The 22,237-nt window shown below is 40.6% G+C and overlaps 1 protein-coding gene across 1 annotated transcript in view; it reads left to right on the top strand.

The window, feature by feature from the left end:
- Positions 1-3,680: 3,680 nt before the first annotated feature.
- The window catches only part of COL24A1 (collagen type XXIV alpha 1 chain), a 165,414-nt gene continuing 146,857 nt past the window's right edge, over positions 3,681-22,237 (top strand). The window contains exon 1 of the mRNA XM_072419592.1: positions 3,681-3,957. Coding sequence (XP_072275693.1) covers positions 3,902-3,957 — 56 coding nt within the window. The 5' untranslated portion in view covers positions 3,681-3,901. The remainder of the gene's footprint in view (positions 3,958-22,237) is intronic.

Here is a 22,237-nt window from a genome sequence, read left to right as displayed (position 1 = left end):
TTTGCCAGCTTGTGGCATTGTGTAGTGTAAACGAGAACAAGCCCCTCCGGCATGGAGAATACCAAAGGAGAGGGCTAAATACATTGGACGTTATCTCATGCTAACATTTTGTAAAGCTGCCTTTGCCAGTATTTTATAGATTTATATTGCAAAAGATAGTTTTGTGTCAGCGGAGGCAAACAGCTACATACCCAGCTGAAATACATATGTGTGGATTGACAAACAATCTATAATTCTTTTAAGTTTTTCCATGATCCTTATATCCCTGCAATATTTTCTGCAATCAATCACCTGACCATTGTTGTGCTGCATCCAAAGCCATAGAGTTTATTCTGAAATTTGAGCAAGATTCATTGGCTTTATAAAAAGACCCCTAAGGTTTGTTGTCCACTATTGTATTTTGGGCATGTAAACCCAATCCAATACCCTATTAAGGATTTTACTAGTGGGCACCAAAGTTGCACTGGTTTTACTGGTGTCTTGCTTTGCTGATTTTAAAACAAAGAAAAACAAAATGAATGCCCTTGGGGTAAATTCATATTGGCTATGAGGTTGTGATCCAGTTACCACTTCCTCATGCTTTGGGGAGACCTTACAAGCAGCTTCACCCTGCGGCAGCTCCATAGACAATAAATAGTGGTGGCCCACAATCTGGAGCACCAAAGCAAAGTGGGCAATGTCCGGTGCCAGGAGAGATAGCTCTATAATACTACACATCATTTCATTCCCTAAAACATATAATGATGATTACATTTTTTTATAAATTCTAACAATTTGCTTTGAACTTTATTGTTTAATTGTTTTTCCTAAGACCAAATTTGGCAGTTCTTGCCTATTTTGAACCACTTTTGGTGAACTTTGAAAATTATACCTTAAAGCCCTGGACCAGGAAGAGAGATAAGCAGGCGGTTGAGTCTGGTCATGTCAGATACAAAAGTGTAGAAGCGATCTGGTAACTTTGTAGCCACCTGAGTCACTTCTAATGATAGCGCAAAGGTCAACCACTACATTTAAGAAAAGCTTGTGGCAACTGTTCACCCCCTAACCTGTTAACTGCATTTGTATTTATAGAAGTTCTGGCCACAGGCATGGCAATGCTCCATAGGCATAGCAGGTTCAAGAATTTGAAAAACTTCATCAGCTCTCCTTTTGACTGAATCATTGAAGTGCTACACTTGAACGTTTGCAAAATTGGACTGATATATTTGGAAGACTTTACATGCTAATCAGATTCAGAATTCACTCTTAATTCTTCATAACATGGGAATCTGGACCCATTATTGGCAATTATTGTTGGATTGATCTACTGTGGTCTCCATTGGAACCACAGTAGATCAATCCAACTCTAGTCTTGAAGTACCTGGGGTGACTCCTTTCTCCTTTTAAAACTTGCATTCATTTTCCTTTTGCAAAGCTTGTTCCTTTGTGCCAAATGGTGCTACAAATGTGCCCAGCAACCTGAATATCTGTCCCTATACCCCAGGGTACCTGCACCTAACTTACACACCTCTTCAACACTATTCCATCATTGTGCCACCTGACAACATGGCCACCAGTGATCACATTTTTTAGACACACTTCACATTTGCCCAGAGACCCATTTTGTCTAAAACATTCCTTGCATAAAAGGGCACACATTGCACAGGGATAGTTTTACACCAAATGGGTCTCTGGGAGCTTCAATTTCACAGCTGGAAAATGGGGTCTCTGGGTTATTGCCCAAGCTGCCCATTTTTAAAACATCCCTTACATGCCAGGCTCGTAATAGGGACAATTGCACTTTTTCCACCCTGCTTCTTGCCAACCTAAAAAGCATTCAAATCACCCTAGGTCAATGTTTCTCAACCTTTTTAACACGTGGGAACCTTTAATATACCTTAGAGGCCTTTAGGTAACCCCTTATATAATAAATTGCTTTAGTGTGGTAATCACTGGGAAGAATGTCACCCTTACAGATAAAAGGTCATTGGTGTCAGTTAACCTCCCTAGTTGTAACCCCGAGTGTGGCTTGGGGTAAAAAAAAAACATGCTGAAAGCAGTAACCCCGAGCCACACTCAGGGTAGCTAAAAACATAAAAAATAAACACTTACCCACCGGCGTCCTCCATTGTCCTGCCCGTCGGATCCCATACTCTGGCCACATCCTCTTCCTCCGATCTGTCCCCGGTGATTGCGCTGACGTTCCCCGGGAGTTCCCGGTGACGTTGGTGCGTGGGAGGGAGTGTGGCCGGAAGATTCTAATTATTTTGTATTGAATCCAATACAGTTATTATTATAATATTTGCTACTGTACAGTTATATTACAAGTTTCAGTTTTTTTATGCACCCTTGTTATAACAGATTTTTGAGTTTTTTATTTCAAGTTTATTATTAAGTTTAATAAATATTGGACATATTTCAGTGAGTTATGCCTAAGAATTAATATAAAATAAATTTTCATGAAAGACAATGTACTGCATTTGTTACATATAAATCCCGACAGCAATGAACCGCCCAGGAGGTTAAACTGACCCAAGAGACACAGATTGCTAATAGCTCAGGGAACCCCTAAAAAACTCCCAAGGAACCCTAGGGATTCAATAATGCCCTGGACCAGCGGTTGCCAACCGATGGTCCGCATGAAAATTTTGGTGGTCCGTGGCTCTGGTCGGTGCACCCCGGAGCGGGGTCAGGAGAAGGACTTCGCTGGGGGGACGCACTGGCCAGAGCCGCGGACCACGTCCCTAGTACAATTCCCAGGCTCAGGTAAGTGGGTGGGTTGTATCCCTGGACACAACCCACCCACTCTCCTACTGCAGGCTCAGATCTGTGATGGGAGAGTGGGCGGGGTTATGTCATAATGATGTCACTCTTTGAGTGACACCCGCATGCGCGGTTGGGAGCCGGTGATTTTAGTGGTCCGTGGAAGATTGGTGACCACTGCCCTAGACCAGTGGTGTCCAATACGTGGATCGCGATCTGCCGGTAGATCACGGAGCCCTGCCTTTCAAAATAAACTCTACCGCACACAGAAAGTCCAAATACCATTCTACCATGACTAATGATCATTGGGAAGTCTGTTTGAGGCTGGCTACCAGCAACTACTGTCCGGACTATGCAAAGTAAGGTAATGTCCAAAAAAGTATTGTGCCATACATATTCATACTGTTATGCCAAGTAAACAATATATATGTTAAATCTAAAGTATACTCTGTATATTTATATAAATAAATATACATTTAGCGTTTTTATTATCATTCTAAAAGTAGCTCGCTAGCCAAAAAAGTGTGCCCTAGGCATTCACTATGCTACCTATGAACCTCGAATGCCCCTACATCGCCCAAGCCAAAGTGTTGCAACATGGACAATTTTTAGGGTAGGGCCAAATGCATTAGATTTTTCTGCATTGGGGGCCCCCAAATTTCCTCATTTCATTTGCAACTGCTGAATTGGAAATAAAAAAAAAAAGTTGCATTTCCTTTCCAATATTTGCACATCTGCAGTCCTACTGTCCTGAATGACTTCCTGCCCTGGGTGGATTTGATTTCCATGCTGCCCACTGAATAGCCCCCCAAGTCTGGCCCTGGCTTGCAGTGGGTGGAGCCCCCCTGACACACACACACACACACACACACACACATAGTACACAGCAGCTGCTGATGTCATCAGGAATCAGTGTGTGCTGAAATCTAACACCGCTGGGCAGTCACAGGCAATCTGCAGCGATCGGCTCCCCTGCACTCCTCTCCTTCCTTCTTTCCCCCCCATAACTTCGCAGGAACGTGCCATGTGTCACTGATGGGCACCGGTGCCACCAGCTTGCCAGCCATGCAGAGGTGCCACAGTGCCAGCCACCACCTCAACCACTCACAAGGCTTCTGATTTCCATTTGGATCCTCGCTGCGCGGACAAATGCAGACAAATGCATTTAGGAGCCCAAAGGACAAGGAGTGGATACATCTCTCCCACTGCAAGAACGTAAGTCAATGGCTTGACAGCACTTGCTGGTATTTGTAGTGCCCCAGCTAATGTTGGATCTCCTTGTTACACTTCATACAACTTCTTATAAAAAGTTACATGCATGACTTGCTGATTTATTTATGTTGCATGGATAGAGTGACATTGTAACTTGAATGTATGAGCACCTTTGTTAAGGAAATGCTGTGCATAATGGGGGCATTTCATTTATTTTGCAGCCCAGTGCCCCTTGCTGGCTTTGTAACTTGTAAGGGCAACCTAAGCCAGGAGATCCTGGAATGTGCCATGGGAATTGAAGTTTCTATGAGTGGAGGTTTATGTTGTATAGTTGTAATTTTAGTGTGTGTGGACCTTTGTTTTGGAAATGCTAGCCATAATGGGGGCACCTAGTTCATTTTGCAGCCCAGTGCCGCATAAATATTGCATTGTGAATGAATGGGAACCTTTATTATGGAAATCCTAGGTAGTTGGGGCACTTTATTCATTTTTTAGCCCTGTGCCTCCTGATGATGTAACTTGAATATTTGGGCACCCTAAACAGTAAGACACTGGAAAGTGCCATGGTATTGGATTTGTTGCAGTAGAGGTTTATTTATGTTCCATAGTTAGAGATTGTGTTGATATTCAGTGTAGATGAATGCGGTGGCACCATTACCATGCATATTGGGGACATCTAACTTTTTCCGCATCTCAGTGCCACCTAAACATTGTACAGTAAATAGGTGTAGTTGGGGCACTTGATTCATTTTTCAGCCAAGTGCCTCCTGATGGTGGAACTTGAATATATGGGCACCCTAAACAGCAAGACACTGGAAAGTGCTATTGTATTGGAAGTTGTAGTAGAGATTTATTTATGTTCCATAGTTTAGAGATTGTGATGATATTCAGTGTAGAAGAATGCAGTGGCACCATTACTATCCTATGCTATGCATATTGGGGACATCTAACTTTTTCTGCATCTCACCTAAACATTGTAATATGATTGACTATAGTTAGGGCACCTATTTTATTTTGCAGCCCAGTACCCCCTGTTGATGTCAGCTTTATACCTTCTATGTATGGACAACCTAAACTATACGATCCTGGAATGTGCCATGGTATTGGAAGTTTCTTTGATTTGCTGCAGCAGGAGAGGGGAGGTTTATTTATGTTTCACAGTTCAATGGTAACATTGTAGCTTGAATGTGTGGGCACCTTACTATGGAAATGCAATGCATAACAGGGGCTGCTAATGCTTTATACATCCCTGTGACACCTAAGTGTTGTAACGTGAATGGTTTGGCACCTTTACTATGGAATTCTTAAGTTTTGTTGGTGAACTTAATTCACTTTGCAGCTGATGTCTACTTTGTAGCTTGGATTAAGGGCACCCTATACCAGAAGATTCTGGAATGTGACATTGTATTGAAAGTTCCTTTGACTTGCTGCAGCATGGCAGGGAGTTTATTTATGTTCCACGGTTGCACTGGGACTTTGCATAATAGGGACACCTTATTCTGTATCCCAATGTCACATAAGCTGTAATGAATGATTTGGCCCCAATTCTATGGAAATCCTTGGTGTAGTTGGGACACCTAACTCATTTTGCAGCCCATTGCCCCATGTTGATGTCAGCTTTCTAACTTAAAGGTATGGGCACCCTAAACCACAAGACGTGGAATGTGACATTGTGTTGGAAGTTTCTTTGACTTGCTGCAGCAAGAGAGTTGATGTTTATTTATGTTCCATAGCTGGAGGGTGACATTGTAACTTGAGATTGTGGGCACCATTACTATGGAAATGCTATGTATATCAGGGGCTCCTAATTCTTTATACATACCTGTGCAGTGATCTCTCCAGCCTCTTTTAGCTGGGCGCACCACCCGGCACTTTTTAGTAACCACCCGGCTGTTTTTGGGTAACTACTGAAGAATTGGGTCACAATACAGGGGCTGCCACCCTCCAACAATTTTGTCATCAAAAAATTCTGGGATAAACCCTGCTGTGGTGCCTAAGCTTTGTAGTGTGAATGTGTGGGCACCCATACTATAGGGGTAGGTATATGGGCACCTAATTCAGTGCAGCTCAGTGCCCCCTAATGATGTCAAATTTGTAACTTGAATGTATGGGCAGGCTTGCTCTGATAATGTGCATAGTGTTGGCATTTAATCCATTTTGCATTGTGTCCAATTGATGCCAGTTGACCACCCAGAATTAAATCAACCCATTTGATGCCCCTTAACAAATCAGCCCGGTTCTGGTTATTGCAACTTCACGTTAACACAGTGGGTCTGATTTATTAGAGTTCTCCAAGATTGCAGAAGATGGACTATCATGGAAGAACATGGATGATCCAGCAAACTTGGAAGGGATCTGGCCCAGGATTGAAAACATTTGCCATTTAATGTCAAATGATTTAGAAATCGATTCAGATTATTTCATGTACAGTACTGCTTAATATGTGCGCACTATATAAATCTTGTTATTATATTAATAATAATATTAATAATTGCTGGATCAGCCATGTTCTCTCATGATATTCTATATTCTCCACTCTTGGAGAGCTTTATTAAAACAGACCCAAATCCCTAAATCTAGCATATGCAGGCCTATTTTACCCTCAGCAACCAATCAGAATTCATTCTCCTAAGTCAGGGGTGGCCTCTGATTGGCTGCTATGGCTTATTGCATCCAAGAGCCAGTGCTTTGCAAAACAGCTTTTGCAATGTGCAAGGTACAGAAACCAAAGTGCAGCAGAATAAATCTGAAATAAATCAGAATGCAAGATCTTGCACTCACCGGTCAAATGTTTCCGCTTTTCTGGCCACCTGGGATAGTATTTGCAGAATGAATTCTCATCCCCCAAGGTAACAAATCATCTGCAGGATTCATTTGTCTAAAGACTTGGCTTGTGTTAGGGTTTTCTCCTCCTTAAACTTTGGCTTTGTTTCTCCAAACACGTCAAAATTTGTATTTGTCCAGAAGAGTGAGGATAACCCCCTGCTTTGCCAAACACAGAATCCAATGACTTGCAAATAAGGTGCCATCAGGAAGAGGTCAATTTCCTGCTACTGAGCTATTAAAAACCTGAACTGTAGTGACTGATCATCTTTGAGATTATGACATGGGGCAGCATGGTTGGTTCAGTGGTTAGCACTTTTGCCTTTGCAGGGCTAGGTCCCAGTTCGAAACTGACCAGAACACTATCTGCATGGAGTTTGCAGGTTCTCCTAGTGTTTACATGGGATTCGTCTGGGCCCTCCGGTTTCCTCCCACATCCCAAAAACATGCAGTTAGATTAATTAGCTTCACCCCAAATTGTCCATACACTATTAATGACATATGACTATGGTAGGGGTACTAGGTTTTCGGACCCATTGAGCGACAGTGAACCATATGACTATGGACTTTCTAAAGTGCTGCGTAATATGTTGGTGCTAAATAAATACAAATTAATATTAAATTACAATAATGATATTCGGATAATAGTTGACTTCTTTTTGGGGTTTTTTACGGGTTGCTGCCTGATGCACTTGGCCCATACTCTTCATTACTGCATTTTTGTTATTCAAGGAGCTTTCCTAGTATGGATTTCCAAGCCCCTGGCTCCTGCCTGTCCATTCATAAGACTTGTGTCATTGAATCCCTTACGGTTATGACGAGGTTAAAGATAAATGCTGCACTTGTGGTAACTTGTCGCTTCCAACTACTCTCCCTCTCTCTCTCTTCTCGTCTCCCTGGTAGGACGGCTTCTTAAATAAGACAAATATTTGAAAGAGATGACAGCAGATGAATTTGTTTGTATAGCAGCCTGCAAATATACCCCAGAGAGCCATCACAGACATGACAGAGTAAATAGGGACTCATTGCCCCCTCAGGGTTGGAACTGACGGCAAGCTATGTATGAAAATAGCTGGGAATTAAAGTTTGAAGGATAAAAATGGGAAGCGAAAAGGAACCTGTGGTCACGACACACACCGGCACCGTGTAAAATCTATTTGTAGAGGACACTCGGTGCCAGTAACGTCCATTCTTGGCTATTCTATTTGTGAATGGAATGACACAAGGGTTTGAAAAGTCCACATAGCTGCAAGACGAGAGCCCCCATATGTTAGCAGTTTTCGAGACGCCATGATTCACATATTTGTATGAACTTGTTGTGAGAGGAACATAGGCTTCGACCACTGGGGGCTTCTTAGATCGTACTATCCTGGAGTCACATTACACACACGCTCCACAGGAACAGATATAGCTTGCTTTATTGATATACGGACGCGTGGAAAGGGCTATAGGTGTAGGATTTCCATCTTTTTCCAGCCTTGTAGTCTTTTTCCTATTAATAACATTTTTTTACCGGTTGTTTGAAGGACCCTTCCATTCATAATAGCTTAATATTGCCAAAAAGAAAAGAAAAAATATTAACTAGCATTTACTAGCTATAGGGTCTCTGTGGCCCCAAGTATAGGCAATCTATTAGAGGATGGTTAGGTGTGCAGATGTATCTGACCATAAATATCTGTGGCCAGTTTCGATCATAAACATACAAAAATTACGAAGTGGAAAGTACGAGGTTTGAGGATCAGAGATTCAGTGCAAATAATTAATATGTTTTATACCTAGTTGATTCATACATAATTACAGTGTACAATCAATTATTGTATTGTATCTCTGGTCCTGTATAACATTCACTGGAATGGGATAGGTATACTATACATAGGTGTCCTACCGCCATACAGTGATTAGAAATCAAAAGGTAGGACCAAAAGGGTCGCGTACGTCCCGGCGCGATATATATTGGTTGATGTATTTGTGACAATGTTTTAAATGCATGTATTATATCTCTTCTAAATCACTAATAGATCATACAACTCTTTCTACATCTAAACCCCTGAGGAAGCCAGATTTTGGCGAAACGCGTCAGGACGTATGCAACCTTTAATTATTTGCACTGACTCTTCCAATAAATTATCAGAGATGGCTTCAAACTACTCGAAACAAGCAGGTTAAGGCAAACCCACCATTATATTTAGCATAAACATACAAATTAGGGTGACCAATGTGCCTAGCAATGTTTCCTTGAAGTTCTGGTTTCTAGAGTAAGGGCTGTCCAAGGGCATTATCTATTATGGAGTTTGTATGATGTGCTGGTGTTTGTCAGCATAGCATAGCATTGGCCATGGATTGTATGCTACGCTGCCCATGTAATTTTACAAAAACATACTTACCTTTTTCAGAAAGAGTTTGCTTAAAGGTTGCTTGACCACTATCTCCTAAAACCTAAGTGAGGGCTGGAGTGGACAGTCACTCACTTCAGCTGATGTAAGAGCAGCTCTGATTGGCTTACAGTGCTGGCCCCCGCCAAGAACCATCAGGTGATTAGCACTGGCTGAGCACAATTACATGATGTGGCAGAACATGGACAATGCCACTGCTGCAGGCATAGTAGAATGCACAATAGCCTTCAAATTGCCATGGACATTTTTTTTGCAATTTTTACTGAAAAAGACACAGGAAGGATATGCTATGCTGGATTGAACGGAGCAAGTAACTACATATCCAAAAAGCATGCAAATAGGAGAGGAAAGTGCAACAGAAATGATCCCACCACTCGTCTGCTTTTCCTTTCACTGCCCAGATTTAGCCTGGGGCAGATTTAGAATGACCTGGGCTCAAAAGAAGCGGGTTGATCAATGCTGACTATTGACACCTAGTGGCTAAACGGAAGTACTACAGGGAAAATCTCTAGATATCAGCTAAATATTGCGGAATAAGCTCGTTTTATCTTATTCTTTAATTCACCATCTGGCTTTGTTGTTTCTTATTTTGTGTAAATCTGATTTATTTGGTTCTGTACTCTTGCAAGGTGAGGTGGAAAACTGTTAAATGGTTGTTTTAAGTAATTTTATCATCCTATCATTGAAAACAATGTTCTCATTTTCTATAAGACAGGAGTAATTTTGTAGAGCTATTTCATTTGGTTGTTCCCATTTCATCTGGAGGTTGAGACGCATTCCAGATCGCGCATTGACCGGCACTCTGGATACTCCTTGGCATGCCATGAAGGAGGCACTGATACAAACAAAGCTGTAAATCCCCTTTCTAATGGCAGGCAGTTACAAATTTGGAATGAGTTGACTATGTCTGGCCTTTATATGTGTGTTCGTGTATATATATTTCATGTACCTGGTGCAGAGGGGTGCCATGCACCGGACTATAGGGTTGTGTTTAGAAGCTGGGTTGCAATATACATATCATACAATTTTGCAGAAATCACTCCATTACAATAATACATGTTTAGGTATTTCATGAAAAGTTAATATCCCCCTTATTTATCTCTACCTACCTTGTATAAAGCTGACACTGTTGTTGAAGTGTCCAGGGGTCAGAAGTCTGACAACTGCTGCTTTTCTCTTCCTGACCTCACACAGTGCACACTTGGAGCCGGGAGACAGTTTTGTGCGGTCTGTCAACTGAGAACCCAGCACTACCCAACTTCAGGTGACCTCTTTCCCAGCAATGGCTGTTCCTATATTTCAATCCCGATGGGTTATTTTTAAGGCTCAAATGACTCAATAAAATCCTATGATGCATTTGGGGATTGAAGGAGCCTGTTATTCCAGACTTTTCTTATAGGAAAATCATTCTGTTTTCAAGATGGATCCCTAATAGCTGGGGAAGGAATAGGGGACCCTGGGTGTGCTGTTCCAGCGTTGCTGCCCCAAGCACTCACAAGAATGGGAACATTTCTCCTAGTCATCATTCTTCAGGAGACATCTTTATGCAAGGAAAGATGTTTGTTAAGCGCCAGGTGGCTATTCATAAAAAATGGAATCAGTATACTGGAGCTGTGTGCTTAAATCAACCAGATTGTATGTTATGGAGCCCCATCTTTGCTCCTTGTAATATAAGCTAAGCCCCAGCATTTCTTTTTTGGCAGGAAAGGCAACAATTGGAACCAGCCCAGTTTTTTCTTTATTCCACCTGTCAGCCAGACTTTATATGGAAGTTCTTTGGATATCATGTATAAATGTGGATCAGTTTATTGTTGCATTCATTTTGTAATGCACTGGAGCCTCAGGAGAATAGATAGCTACCTGGCTATCACTTCTTTGGAATTTGTTGTATAAGGACCACTATGATAAGCTGCAATGAGCAAAGCAAGCTGGCCATTGGTAAAACAGCCTTGGGTAACTTTAAGTCTAAGTTTAAATAGTTTAGAACAACTGTGGTTCACTGCTGTCAACCAGTCTTCTAGCACCCAAAGCCCTGATTATTACTAAAATAAATTTGAGTGATTGAAATCACTTTTTGAGCCGGAGGTTGGGTGTTTTTTAAACCCTTCATGGAGCATCTCAAGTTGGTCTGCTGCTGAACCGGCTTCATGGACTTTCATGGGAACGCTTGCAAAACTTGGAATATCTTTCCCAGTGGTTTGGAGTACAAAGCCAGCAACTGGGGACAAAATATCTTATGATGCATTGCAACCAGTGCAAGACAAATGTGACCACTGTTACTGCATTTAGTAAACACCTTTTAACCTAGTGCAGCTTTTCTTAAACAGAATTCAGTACCAATGATCTTTTTGGATCTTTTTGGCCTGGACATGGTGAAATCTGAATTCGGATTTGGGAAGCATCATGATTTCATTAACAAGGTGTTTTTATAAATGCTCATTGAACATAGCAGATGGTGATTTACAGAGCACCGTACAGAACAGATTTGACAATAGAGATGAAGAATGGTTACTTAGTACAGCAAAGTCTCAAGGTTGTTTTAGACCTAAACCCAGGAAGATTCACTCTTCGGAAAACCAATAGATTATACTGTAATTGATTTTTCTTTAGCATTTGCTTGTTAAAGGAGCTTATTGACACAGTTTAAGCATCTATAGATCTTTATATACAATCCTAAAAATAAAGCACAGCAATATTACAGACAATATATATTTTTTCCGAAAACATTGTGTTAGTTACAAAGCAGTATACTGTTTATAAAGTTTTTCTAAAATTGTGTTGTCAGATATGATTTAGCAGATAACCAAAGCTGATCCAGCTGCTCCTGTGCAGGCACCTCCGTCTTATGTGTTATTCTCCCTGGCAATCGGCAGCTTGCTGTCAGCATTCCCGTCCTTGGCTTTTTGCACTGTTATCTCATGCGATGTGTCAGCCAATTGGAGGAATGAAGTGCGCCAACTCCATTTCCAGGCCATGCTGACAGTTCAGGTGGAGGAGGCCAGGGTTTAGCACCTGTAGTTCCAAAAGGGTATTTACCACAAAGGGGCCAAATTCTACACCCATGTTCAGAAACTTATTAACTATTGGTATTTAATTGGCCTTTTTTTAAGTTTTTTTATTTCAATTATTTCTACAGCCATAATATTCTTCCTCTGTCAAGTTTGTATTCCTGTTTGTGTCCCCACTAGGCATTCACCTTCTCTTTTTTTAATTCTCTTTCCCGGAAACTATTGTCACTGAAAAGAAAGTGATGTGTAGATGGGTGAATTCTTCCAATAGAACCCCTGCTCCAATGTCTAAAAAGAGGATCAAAATGTTCCCACTGATACACAGACAGGGGTCTCTAAATATTTCATACTTTTTTACTTTCAGTTCTCTCTGTTTTGGACAAGGTTGGGGAAAAAGAGATCTGTAGTCCATCAATACTTCCTGCCGTAGGGTAACAATTCTGCTCTTCTATTGCCACTGTAGAACATGAAGTGCATTACTGGCAGAGTCGCCAAGTGAAAAGAAGGTGTAAAAAAAGCAAAATGAATTCAAACACCATATAAAAGAAACTTGCTATGATACATTTTTATTGCTAAGGTTCAATATGCTTTAAGTGAACCTGTCATGCTCATGTAATTGTATCAGTTAATAAAGTGCAGGAATTAAAAGGAAACTTCCAATGGCACTGTTAAGTAAGTTCCTTTATCCGGATACTAGACACGAGCTGTATACGTCATTTAACTGTCATTGCCACAACCCCTCCTGGCCTGTACGCATGTGACAGCAATGACAGAGCCTATTTGTGACAGCTATGACAGAGCCTATTTTTAGGAGAATCATGGCTTCTTCTAACCCTAGTGGAGACCATAGAGGATTCTGGAATTCACGACACTCTCCAGGGTCAAGCACCTGCAGGAGCCAAAGGGGCACTTTTACTTTAAATTTTCTACACTTTGATGGTCATGGTGGACATGACTGGTTTACTTCAACAGCACTTAAAGAATGTTAAAAAGTTCAATACATTTGCATAAAATGCCAACTACCAGTCAAGCTCAATAGAAGCTGTTCTGCAATGGGAGCTCTGGTGCATCATGGCCAGCAGTGGAGCTCCTAGATGATGACCACAACCCTAAGGAAATGTTAAGGTATAACTTTAAGATTTCTTTTAAGGTTGATTCTCAGCAGCCTTTCTTCTCCTGTTTACAAGGGGTAAAAACTTTAATGTATTGGGGAACCCCTCCTTTGATTTCTATATCCACAGCTCACAGTACATTAGTCTAGGAGTCAATGACAAGAATGCCCCTTACATTAATTCCCTTTGGGAAGAATGTCACCCTTACAGATTGTTCATAGCTCCAGGAACCCCTAGCAATTGAGGAACCCTGCTTGAGAAACACTGAACTATTGGATAACCCTCATCTAATATTGCACTTTGTCCTTTGAATCTGAAACTCTTCATCTGGAATGTTCTGTTTGTGGACTTCATCATGAGAAGGTCTTTCTTCAAGCACCCACATTGCTAACTGATGAAATTGCCACTTTCCATTGGCTGGAAGAAAATTCCTTCAAAGGGGTTCTCCCAGTATCCCAACGACTTCCTTCTGTGTTATCATGGAATGATTACAAAAGAAGTGGCGACAAGACCTACCTGCAAGCCTGGAATGCAGTGACAGGTCACCAGTCATTTCCTACCAGATGAGTTGCCACATTGGGTCATGCAATGAAGGATTCAATAACTTTACATTTTTTTCTTTTTTTTTGTAAATGGGTGAGATGGATTCGGAGCTTTTTTCCTTCAACAAAATTAACAGAAAAGTTGACTTTTTAGGTGTCCTAGAAAGCAAGGATTTTCTCGAGGTTGCTGTGAACTAAAGTACACATAGCTGGTTGCAGAAAGCACAATTGTGTGTGCCAAGTAGAGAGTTAAAAGGATTGACTTGCATTGCCAGAGTTTGGACACATAAACTGTAATTTCCATAAACTGAGACTGCAATGAAATTGCAATGAATTTTAGAAAACATTCACAATGACACAATGGATATGACGTGTGAAATATGTGTTATTGATAACATGCACATTGCAGCCAAATTTATATTGTCATTATACAGTAAATGTGTAAAAGTAAATATCAAAACCCGACTAACTGCTTAGGGCTGACATTTTATCTTTGTAAAGCACTTTACATTTGTGGGTTTAGGACTGTTGTATATTGGCCTAAATTCAGAAACAAATCAATCGTTTTTTCTTTGGTTAGCATTTGCTTAAAACCAATGTATTCTTTTTTTGTTACATCTTAGCTTACTTTGAGTTGTTCCAGTTGTTTCTGAGATGCTTTGAGCTGCTTTTACATTTTACTTGGCTTGTACCTTTACAAAATCATTTTGATGCATTTTTGTTTCAGTTTGCAGGAAGTGCATCTTCCATAGAAATTATTACTTATAAGAAGCATGCAATGTTGCAAGAAGAAGTATAAAAAATAGGACTGCAGCAAATACAGAGGTGTAAAAAACCTAACTGCACAAAAAAATTGTAGAATCTTTCTGCTGTGACCTCCTTGGTCAGCTACTAATGCTTTGACCTTGTTGATAATGTCAGTCCCTCTTGGGTCAAATTTCCTAATTTTGGGTTTCTTTTCATGCAACTTTGATTGGCAGGCACCATGAGAGCTTGTGGCTGCTTGTCACCAGATCACACCTACCATTACTTACACTAAGGGTCTATTCAAATTTGTGATGCTTCTGTTTAAGAATCAGACCACTGTTTCTCAACCAGGATTTCATGGAACCTTAGCGTTCCTTCAGATGTTGCAAGGTATTCTCCAAGCATTCTTCCCAATATCCACCAGGCTAATGTACAGTGAGCTGTGGATATAGTAATTATAGCAGAGGTTCCTTAATAACTTTAGGTTATTTGAAGGGTTCCCCCATGTTACAAAGTTTGAGAAAGGCTGCATCAGACAATCGCAGTGGTTTTATTACATTATTCTGATGCTGCCAAGACAATTTCTTTGCTTGTTTGTTCTTCTGAATATAAATGTATTCCATAAAAATGAACAATAAGCCTTCCTGAGTATTGTTACTGTTACATCCAACTGTTGAGCGTTAATATATATCATTACCATAATATCACTTGCTATCATGAGACAATGCAGTTTTTGTATGCAGCAGTATCACATAACAGATCACCACTTCTTCATTCTCCATTTTTGCAAATTTGATTGGTACTTTTAAATTGCCAGATATATAAAAGAAAAATCTGATTGAAAATGGGGCAATGAGTTTTTCTCTATGTTTGCGACGTTCCTAACTTAAGTGGCAAATGCAATAAGTGATCTATATCATATCTAAATGGTAATGGCATTTATCACCTCTTTATAAATACGGCAAATGGGACAGTAAATAAATAGACCCCTAGAAGTAGCCTAACTATTAAGTAAAGTGTTTTCCCCGCTCAGTTCATTCTTTGCATGGTTTTAGATATGCATTCTCCACCAGCTTTTAGCACAGGTCAAATGTTTTAAACAACATATGTGTGTCTGGTTATCCACTTTATCACATGGCTGACCCAGTTCAAAATCTACCGGATCTGTTTGATGTAATTGTCCGGCAATAAATCATGTTTGCCTTTGATCTCCTGACCCTTCAGTATCCTCTGCACCTACGCTCCATGCTTCCACGCATAAACTTGCTGGGAGATGATCTAAAAGTCTTCAAAACTTTAAAATCTGAAAACGAGTCTGCAAGTGTAGGGAGGGCAGCTACAGACATTCAATGGGGGTGACAGCAATCTAATTAAAGGTTATCATGTACAAGCAAAATTCTTTCTAGGCTGAGCATGCATGTTTCTTTGCGGAGAGAGGCACTGCATGGAACCAGCTTATCTTTGGGGAAAATGGCACAGAAAGTCTATTTTGCTCAATTGAATTTCCTTTGAAAATGGCCCTGGTATAATAAAGTTCTCCAAGGCTGGAGAGGATACACTTTTATCAGTGAAGCTGGGTGATGCAGCAAACCTGGAATAGATCTGGTCTAAATTGAAAACATTTTTAGCTAATGACTGAGAAAATCCGTTCTAGGTTTGCTGGATCACCTAGCTTCACTGATGAACGTGTATCCTCTCCAGCCTCGGAGAGCTTTAGTAAATCAGGGCTAATGATGGGACAAGTACATTTTGCAATGGGTGGCATAAGTGTGTAAGCCAACTAGATCAGGAAAAAATGATCCTTTCCTGGTCGGCAGTAGAGAATAAGAATGTTATATTCTGTTATATTCTGTAACTTACAGATATGACATACTGGCACCCAATCTGACAGTCCAACCCACTCCTTAAATACCCCATTGATTAAACCATTGGGCAGAGCTAATATTTTAAACTCTAGTTTCAGGAACCAATCAGTCTGGCCAGGAGTAATAACCAAAGCTTATAACAGAAAGCTAGAGCAAATCTCTACAAAGCATTACAGCATTGGGGAATTCCCAATGTAGGCAAATGTCAAAAGAACAGATGTCCCTATTGAAAGATTTATCCTTACATCATGTTGTGGTGATGCTCGGAAATTGTGTATGTGTGTTAACATGAAATAAAGAGCTTTTGCAGCAATACTCTAATCCAGGGGTCAGCAAACTTTTTTGGCTACTAGGCCATTTTAGGAGGTCAAGAAGGCACACTAGGTCAGACTGGCTCTCGAATTCCCGCGCTGATGGCTCCACCCCCCACCAAGAACGCCCCTGAAGGGAAATCCCTCTCCTCTGCAATGCATAAGTGTTAACGTCAGTTGCGGTAAATAGGAAAGGGAGGCATAACAGGGAGGCTCAGGAACCGGGGGTTGCCTACCCATGCCGGGATTAGGCCGGATTGACCAGGGGGGTGTTAGGCCGATACCCCTACTCTAATCCAATCCCTGGTGCTGTCCTCTGCATTCCTATGGTCTCTCTATTTTGCAGTTCAAAGTGGTCTGGTTGTACTGAAGGCCATTGTTATTTATTGAACTTGTAAGTCTAGACCATCATGGACACAGCCCATGCTGGTGGATCATTATGGTGGTGTGGGAGCCCAGTAAGTTGAAAAGAATGATCAAAGCACAAGCGACTGCATACAGGGGAGTAGGGATTGTTTACCACAGCACACCTGTCCAGCAGAGGACAGAGAACAGCACACTTGTCCAGAAAGCTTTGATATCAATACACCAATAAACTAAACACTATGCTTCTTCCTACCCTTTTCTGATCTCTGGTGTACAATGGACTGACACCAAGTCCAATTCAACTACCCTGAGAGCTTATGTTTAAAAATACATTTAATGAGTTATTAATAATCATATTTGTTTGTGCCATTTCAGTTTGCCTGGACATGAAAGATGGCTTTTCACATTTGCCTGGAGTTCTGCTTGAGTAAGCCTAATAGTTATTAGTGGAGTGTCTCCCTCTGTTTGGCACAAGTTTTTCCTGCTAAATAAAAGTTTACGGATGGAACGCGCTTGTTATCTGCCAGTTTTTTTTTCTCTAGTTTGCAGCCACATTCCTAGCTGGGCCGCATATTATTTCTCAAAAGTGTGCATTTCATTAAACATCATCCCTGGCCAGAGACAGAGGGAAGATATATGTTGAGGTCTCTATATGTAAACAGCAGACGGCAGAGAGTGATTAAAGCAGCATGTGTGTGCGTTTCATTAGCTTTTTAAGATCAGACACTGACTCTGGGATATGTTCCATGGCTCTAGAAATAGCACTGAGCAAGAAATATGCACTTAGTGCTAATAAAACTGACTTCTGTACGAGGCTCTGCAGCCCATGTTCCCTTATGTGTATATAGCACTCAAACAGATATTCGGATGAGCTATCATTATAAATTCAGATTTTCCGCAAGTTGAAAAGAAAATGTATTGTAAATATATTCAAGTTTTTCAATCTGTCACCACAGAGGGAAAATAATTCCAAGTATGGGACAAACCTACCTTTAACTCCCTTTTACAGGCACTGGTATTCAAACAAATAGGGCAACATTGACCAAGGGATCTTAGTAAAAATGGATTTATGTAATTATTGAGGGTTGTAGGAAAATGTTAGCAGGGCACCATGGTGGTTCAGGGGCTAGAACTCTGGTCTTTGCAGCGCTAGGTCCCAGGTTTGAATCTCAGCCAGGTCTCTATCTTCATGGAGTTTGCAGGTTCTCCCGGTGTCTGCGTGGGTTTCCTCCCACATCCCAAAAACATGCAGGTAGGTTAATTGGCTTCTCCCCAAAATTGACCTTAGACTGCATTAATGACATATGACTATGGTAGGGACATTAGATTGTGAGCTCCTTTGAGGGACAGTTAGTGACTATGGACATTGTACAGCGCTGTGTAAAATGATGGCGCTATATATTATTATTATTATTATTATTATTAAACAGGATTTATATAGCGCCAACATATTACGCAGCGCTGTACATTAAATAGGGATTGCAAATGACAGACTAATACAGACAGTGATACAGGAGGAGAGGACCCTGCCCCGAAGAGCTTACAATCCAGTAGGTGGGGGAATTTCACACACAAAAGGATGGGAGATAAATACTGTGTAATAATAATAACAATTATAATTTTGGTTATAATTTGTTATAATAACTTTGGTTAATTCAATGGGCCTGATTTATTAAACTCTCCAAGATTTGAGAAGATAGAATATCATGTATCAATATCATAATATGACGGCGCTCTATAAATACTGCGTAATAATATTAACAATTATAACTTTGGTTATATTTGGTTACAATACATTTGGTTAATTCAATGGGCCTGATTTGTTAAAGCTTTCCAAAAATTGAGAAGATAGAATATCATGGGAGAGCCTGGGCCATCCATCAAACCTGGAATGGATTTCTTTAAAACAATTTGTTATTAGTTGGCAAATGTTTTCAGTCTTGGACTAGATCTATTCTAAGTTTTCTGGATCACACAGGTTCTCCAATGATAGTCTATCCTCTTCAGTCGGGGGGAGCTTTAATAAATCAGGCCCAAGCATACCTGTTGAAGTTGATGACCCAATGCAAAGGGAAATTGTCTTGTTCTGTCTAGAGGATGGTGCTTTGGGGCAGAAACTTAGCTTATTCCTCACTCCTGGAGCTGGCAAGCATATTTTCCACTTGTGGTGCTTGGAACTGTGCAGTAAAAGGACTTACAAAGAAGGGGGTGACATTATTGTCTTGTCTGGTGGTACAACTTGACTTCTGACGTGGTTGCGTGGGACTGGTATAGCAAAGTGGAAGGAGACCACTGTAGCTGTGGGAGCTGGGAGTAAGATAAGTTTTACAAGCTGTAAACCATTGAAATGTGGAGGGGATCCACTTCAAAGGGAAAAAATAACTTTAGTTATACACCCACATATTACGCAGCGCTTTACAAAATCCATAGTCATATCACTAGCTGTCCCTCAAAGGGGCTGTCAGTCTAATGCCCCTACCATAGTCATATGTCATTACTTCAGTCTAAGGCCAACAGTTTTGAGGGGAAGCCAATTAACCTAACTACATGTTTTTGAGATGTGGCAGGAAACCCATGCAAAGGGCAAAGTGCAGGAGTGCTTGCCACTGAGCTAACCATGCGGTAGTTAGGCATCAAAACTGCTTTTAAGGTAAACAAAAAAGGCTGTGAGTGGAAAGGAGGGCCATGGACTTTAAAATACTACTAGACTCAATACCTGAATTTGTTTTTAAAATAGCTTACTCTGATATTATTCAAAATGTGGCAAGTATGGGCCATACTTAGAGCCAGTCATGCACTACTCAATGGCTATAATCCCAGTATTCACTGACAGGAGAAGAGAGCACAGTGTTTGACGTTGTATGTATTAGCTGTGTGCTCAGAGTTCAGCTTTGAACAAACTCTTTTTCCTGCAGAGCAACTTTCAATGCTGTAATTCTTCTCTCTTCACGTATGACATTACAGCGGAGGCTGGCGATGACAGTGTTCAGTCAGAAATGTATATCCTTAATGAAATGTGTGTGAGAAAGAAAAATAATAGAGTTATTTCTTTTGGATCCTGCGATTACTTGGAAGGAGAGGCTCTGCCCTGAGGCAATTATTGTGCCTTTTCATCTTGACACACAAAATATTTGTCTCATAATTGTATTTCACATTCTTCATTTCCGTGTCTGTTATTTGTAAGTAGTTAGTATAACCCTTTCAATGAGCATGAGTTAGGTGATCTTCATGGATATTTGTACTTACTGGAGGCCCTTCAGTGCTTCATTATAACTAATTACATCATCGTTGTCATGTCTGCTGACGTTATTACAATTGGGGGTGAGGTAATCCTTCAATACTGGGGAAGGAAGTATTTTCCCTTCTTGTAAGTTCGAACGGTGCTCGTCTCTAAACCCAATAACTACAATCTTGCATAAACTATTCCAGCTCCGGTCACAGCTATTTTAATGTTTTTTCACTTTTAATGGTCACATGATGATGACGACAATCATGCACCAGGATATTAAACATTGGCTCTTATTTATCAAAGCTCTCCAAGGCTGGGGAAGATAGACTGTATCGGAAGAACTTTTCTAAGCCAGCAAACCTGGAATGGATTTCTTTAAAATCATTTTCTATTAGTTGGTAAATTTTTTCAATCCAGGACCAGATCCTTCCCAGGTTTGCTGTATCACCCAGGTTCTTCTATGATAGTCTATCTTCTCAAGTCTCGGAGAGTTTTTATAAATCTGGCCCATTGCTTTTACAAAGTCTATAGTCATATCTCTAACTGTACCTTAGATCACCATCTAATGTCCTTTCCATAGTCGTACTTTATGTCATTAACACAGTCTAGGGCTATTTTTTGGGGAGCTACCATTTGATCGACCAGTATGTTTTTGGTATGTAGGAGGAAACTTCTTACTTTAAATTTCTTAATTTAAAGTTGAGATCTACATTCAAAGCAACCTATAGTAAGGAATCATGTTGGCTGCCATTGCTGATTTCCTTAAAAAATGCTAGATGCCTGGTTTGCTCTACAGGGAAGGTCCTCTTGTTTTCTTGGCATTACCTGCATGCCAAAATGTTCTGATGAATGGAAAAAAACTGTAGAAAAGGTTAGCTGGTATACTTGCCCTTTGCCTATTTTCTGCACTTAAGTGTGGTATATCATTCTTCTTCCTGACGAGATCCTGGGTAATGTTGGGTTACCTGAATCACAAGATTTAGACTACTCAGCACAGTCACTCACATGGGAGTAAGGGAATTATATTTAATAACTTTTTTCCTTTCTGGTTTATTCTTCATGAATAACATCTAGTATTTTATAATAGCACCAACATACAACACAGCTCATTACAAAGTCTATGGTCAAGTCAATAACTTTATCTCAGAATCTAATGTCCCTAGCATAGTCATATGTCATCACCTCAATCTAAAGTCAATTTTAAAGACAATCCAAATAATCTACCTGCATGTTTTTGGGATGTGAGAGAAAACTGGGTGCCCAAACACAGGGATAACACAAAATCTTTGCAGATAGCGTCCTGGACAAGATTTTAACCTGAGACCCAGCACTGCAAAAACCAGAGCGCTTGCCACTAAGATATGAATGGTTTAGACATCCCAAAATGTAAAATATATCTACTTGCATCTGGCAGTGGATGAGTGTTTCATTGATAAACTATCAGTAGGTCCTGCAGCCTGATTTCCTTCTTCTATATACTATATCCCAGTAGCATGCAGTGCATTCAGACCTTGGCTGTGAACATGACTGCAATAGAAATCTATTATTAAAAAATAAAAAAGGAATACATAGGCCTAATAGAAGTTAAATTATGTTCTCCCGGCAAAGGAGAAAGTGAGGAAAAGCTAAACCCAAACAGGAGTGGTGAATGGGGATACATTGGAGGGTTGCAGGATGGAAATAGGACCAGAGCAAAGATGGACAGAAGATTCTATTAGAGGAGCTTCCCAACAGTGCACTGTTATACTGACAGGTAAAGTTAAGGTCAGCAGTTTAGGACCACCCAAGACCAAAGCACACAACTGCCGGCACACAGAAGAACAAACGTCAAGGGAGGGGGTCGTCTGGGTTCAAATGCAAACTGAGGAATTTGAGCAGCTCAAGTTC

Source organism: Pyxicephalus adspersus, chromosome 8 (assembly GCF_032062135.1).
Source record: "Pyxicephalus adspersus chromosome 8, UCB_Pads_2.0, whole genome shotgun sequence".
In the NCBI taxonomy this organism is placed as follows: Eukaryota; Metazoa; Chordata; class Amphibia; order Anura; family Pyxicephalidae; genus Pyxicephalus; species Pyxicephalus adspersus.
The sequence above is the reverse complement of the archived record's forward strand: the minus strand, read 5'-3'. Positions and strand labels throughout refer to the sequence as shown.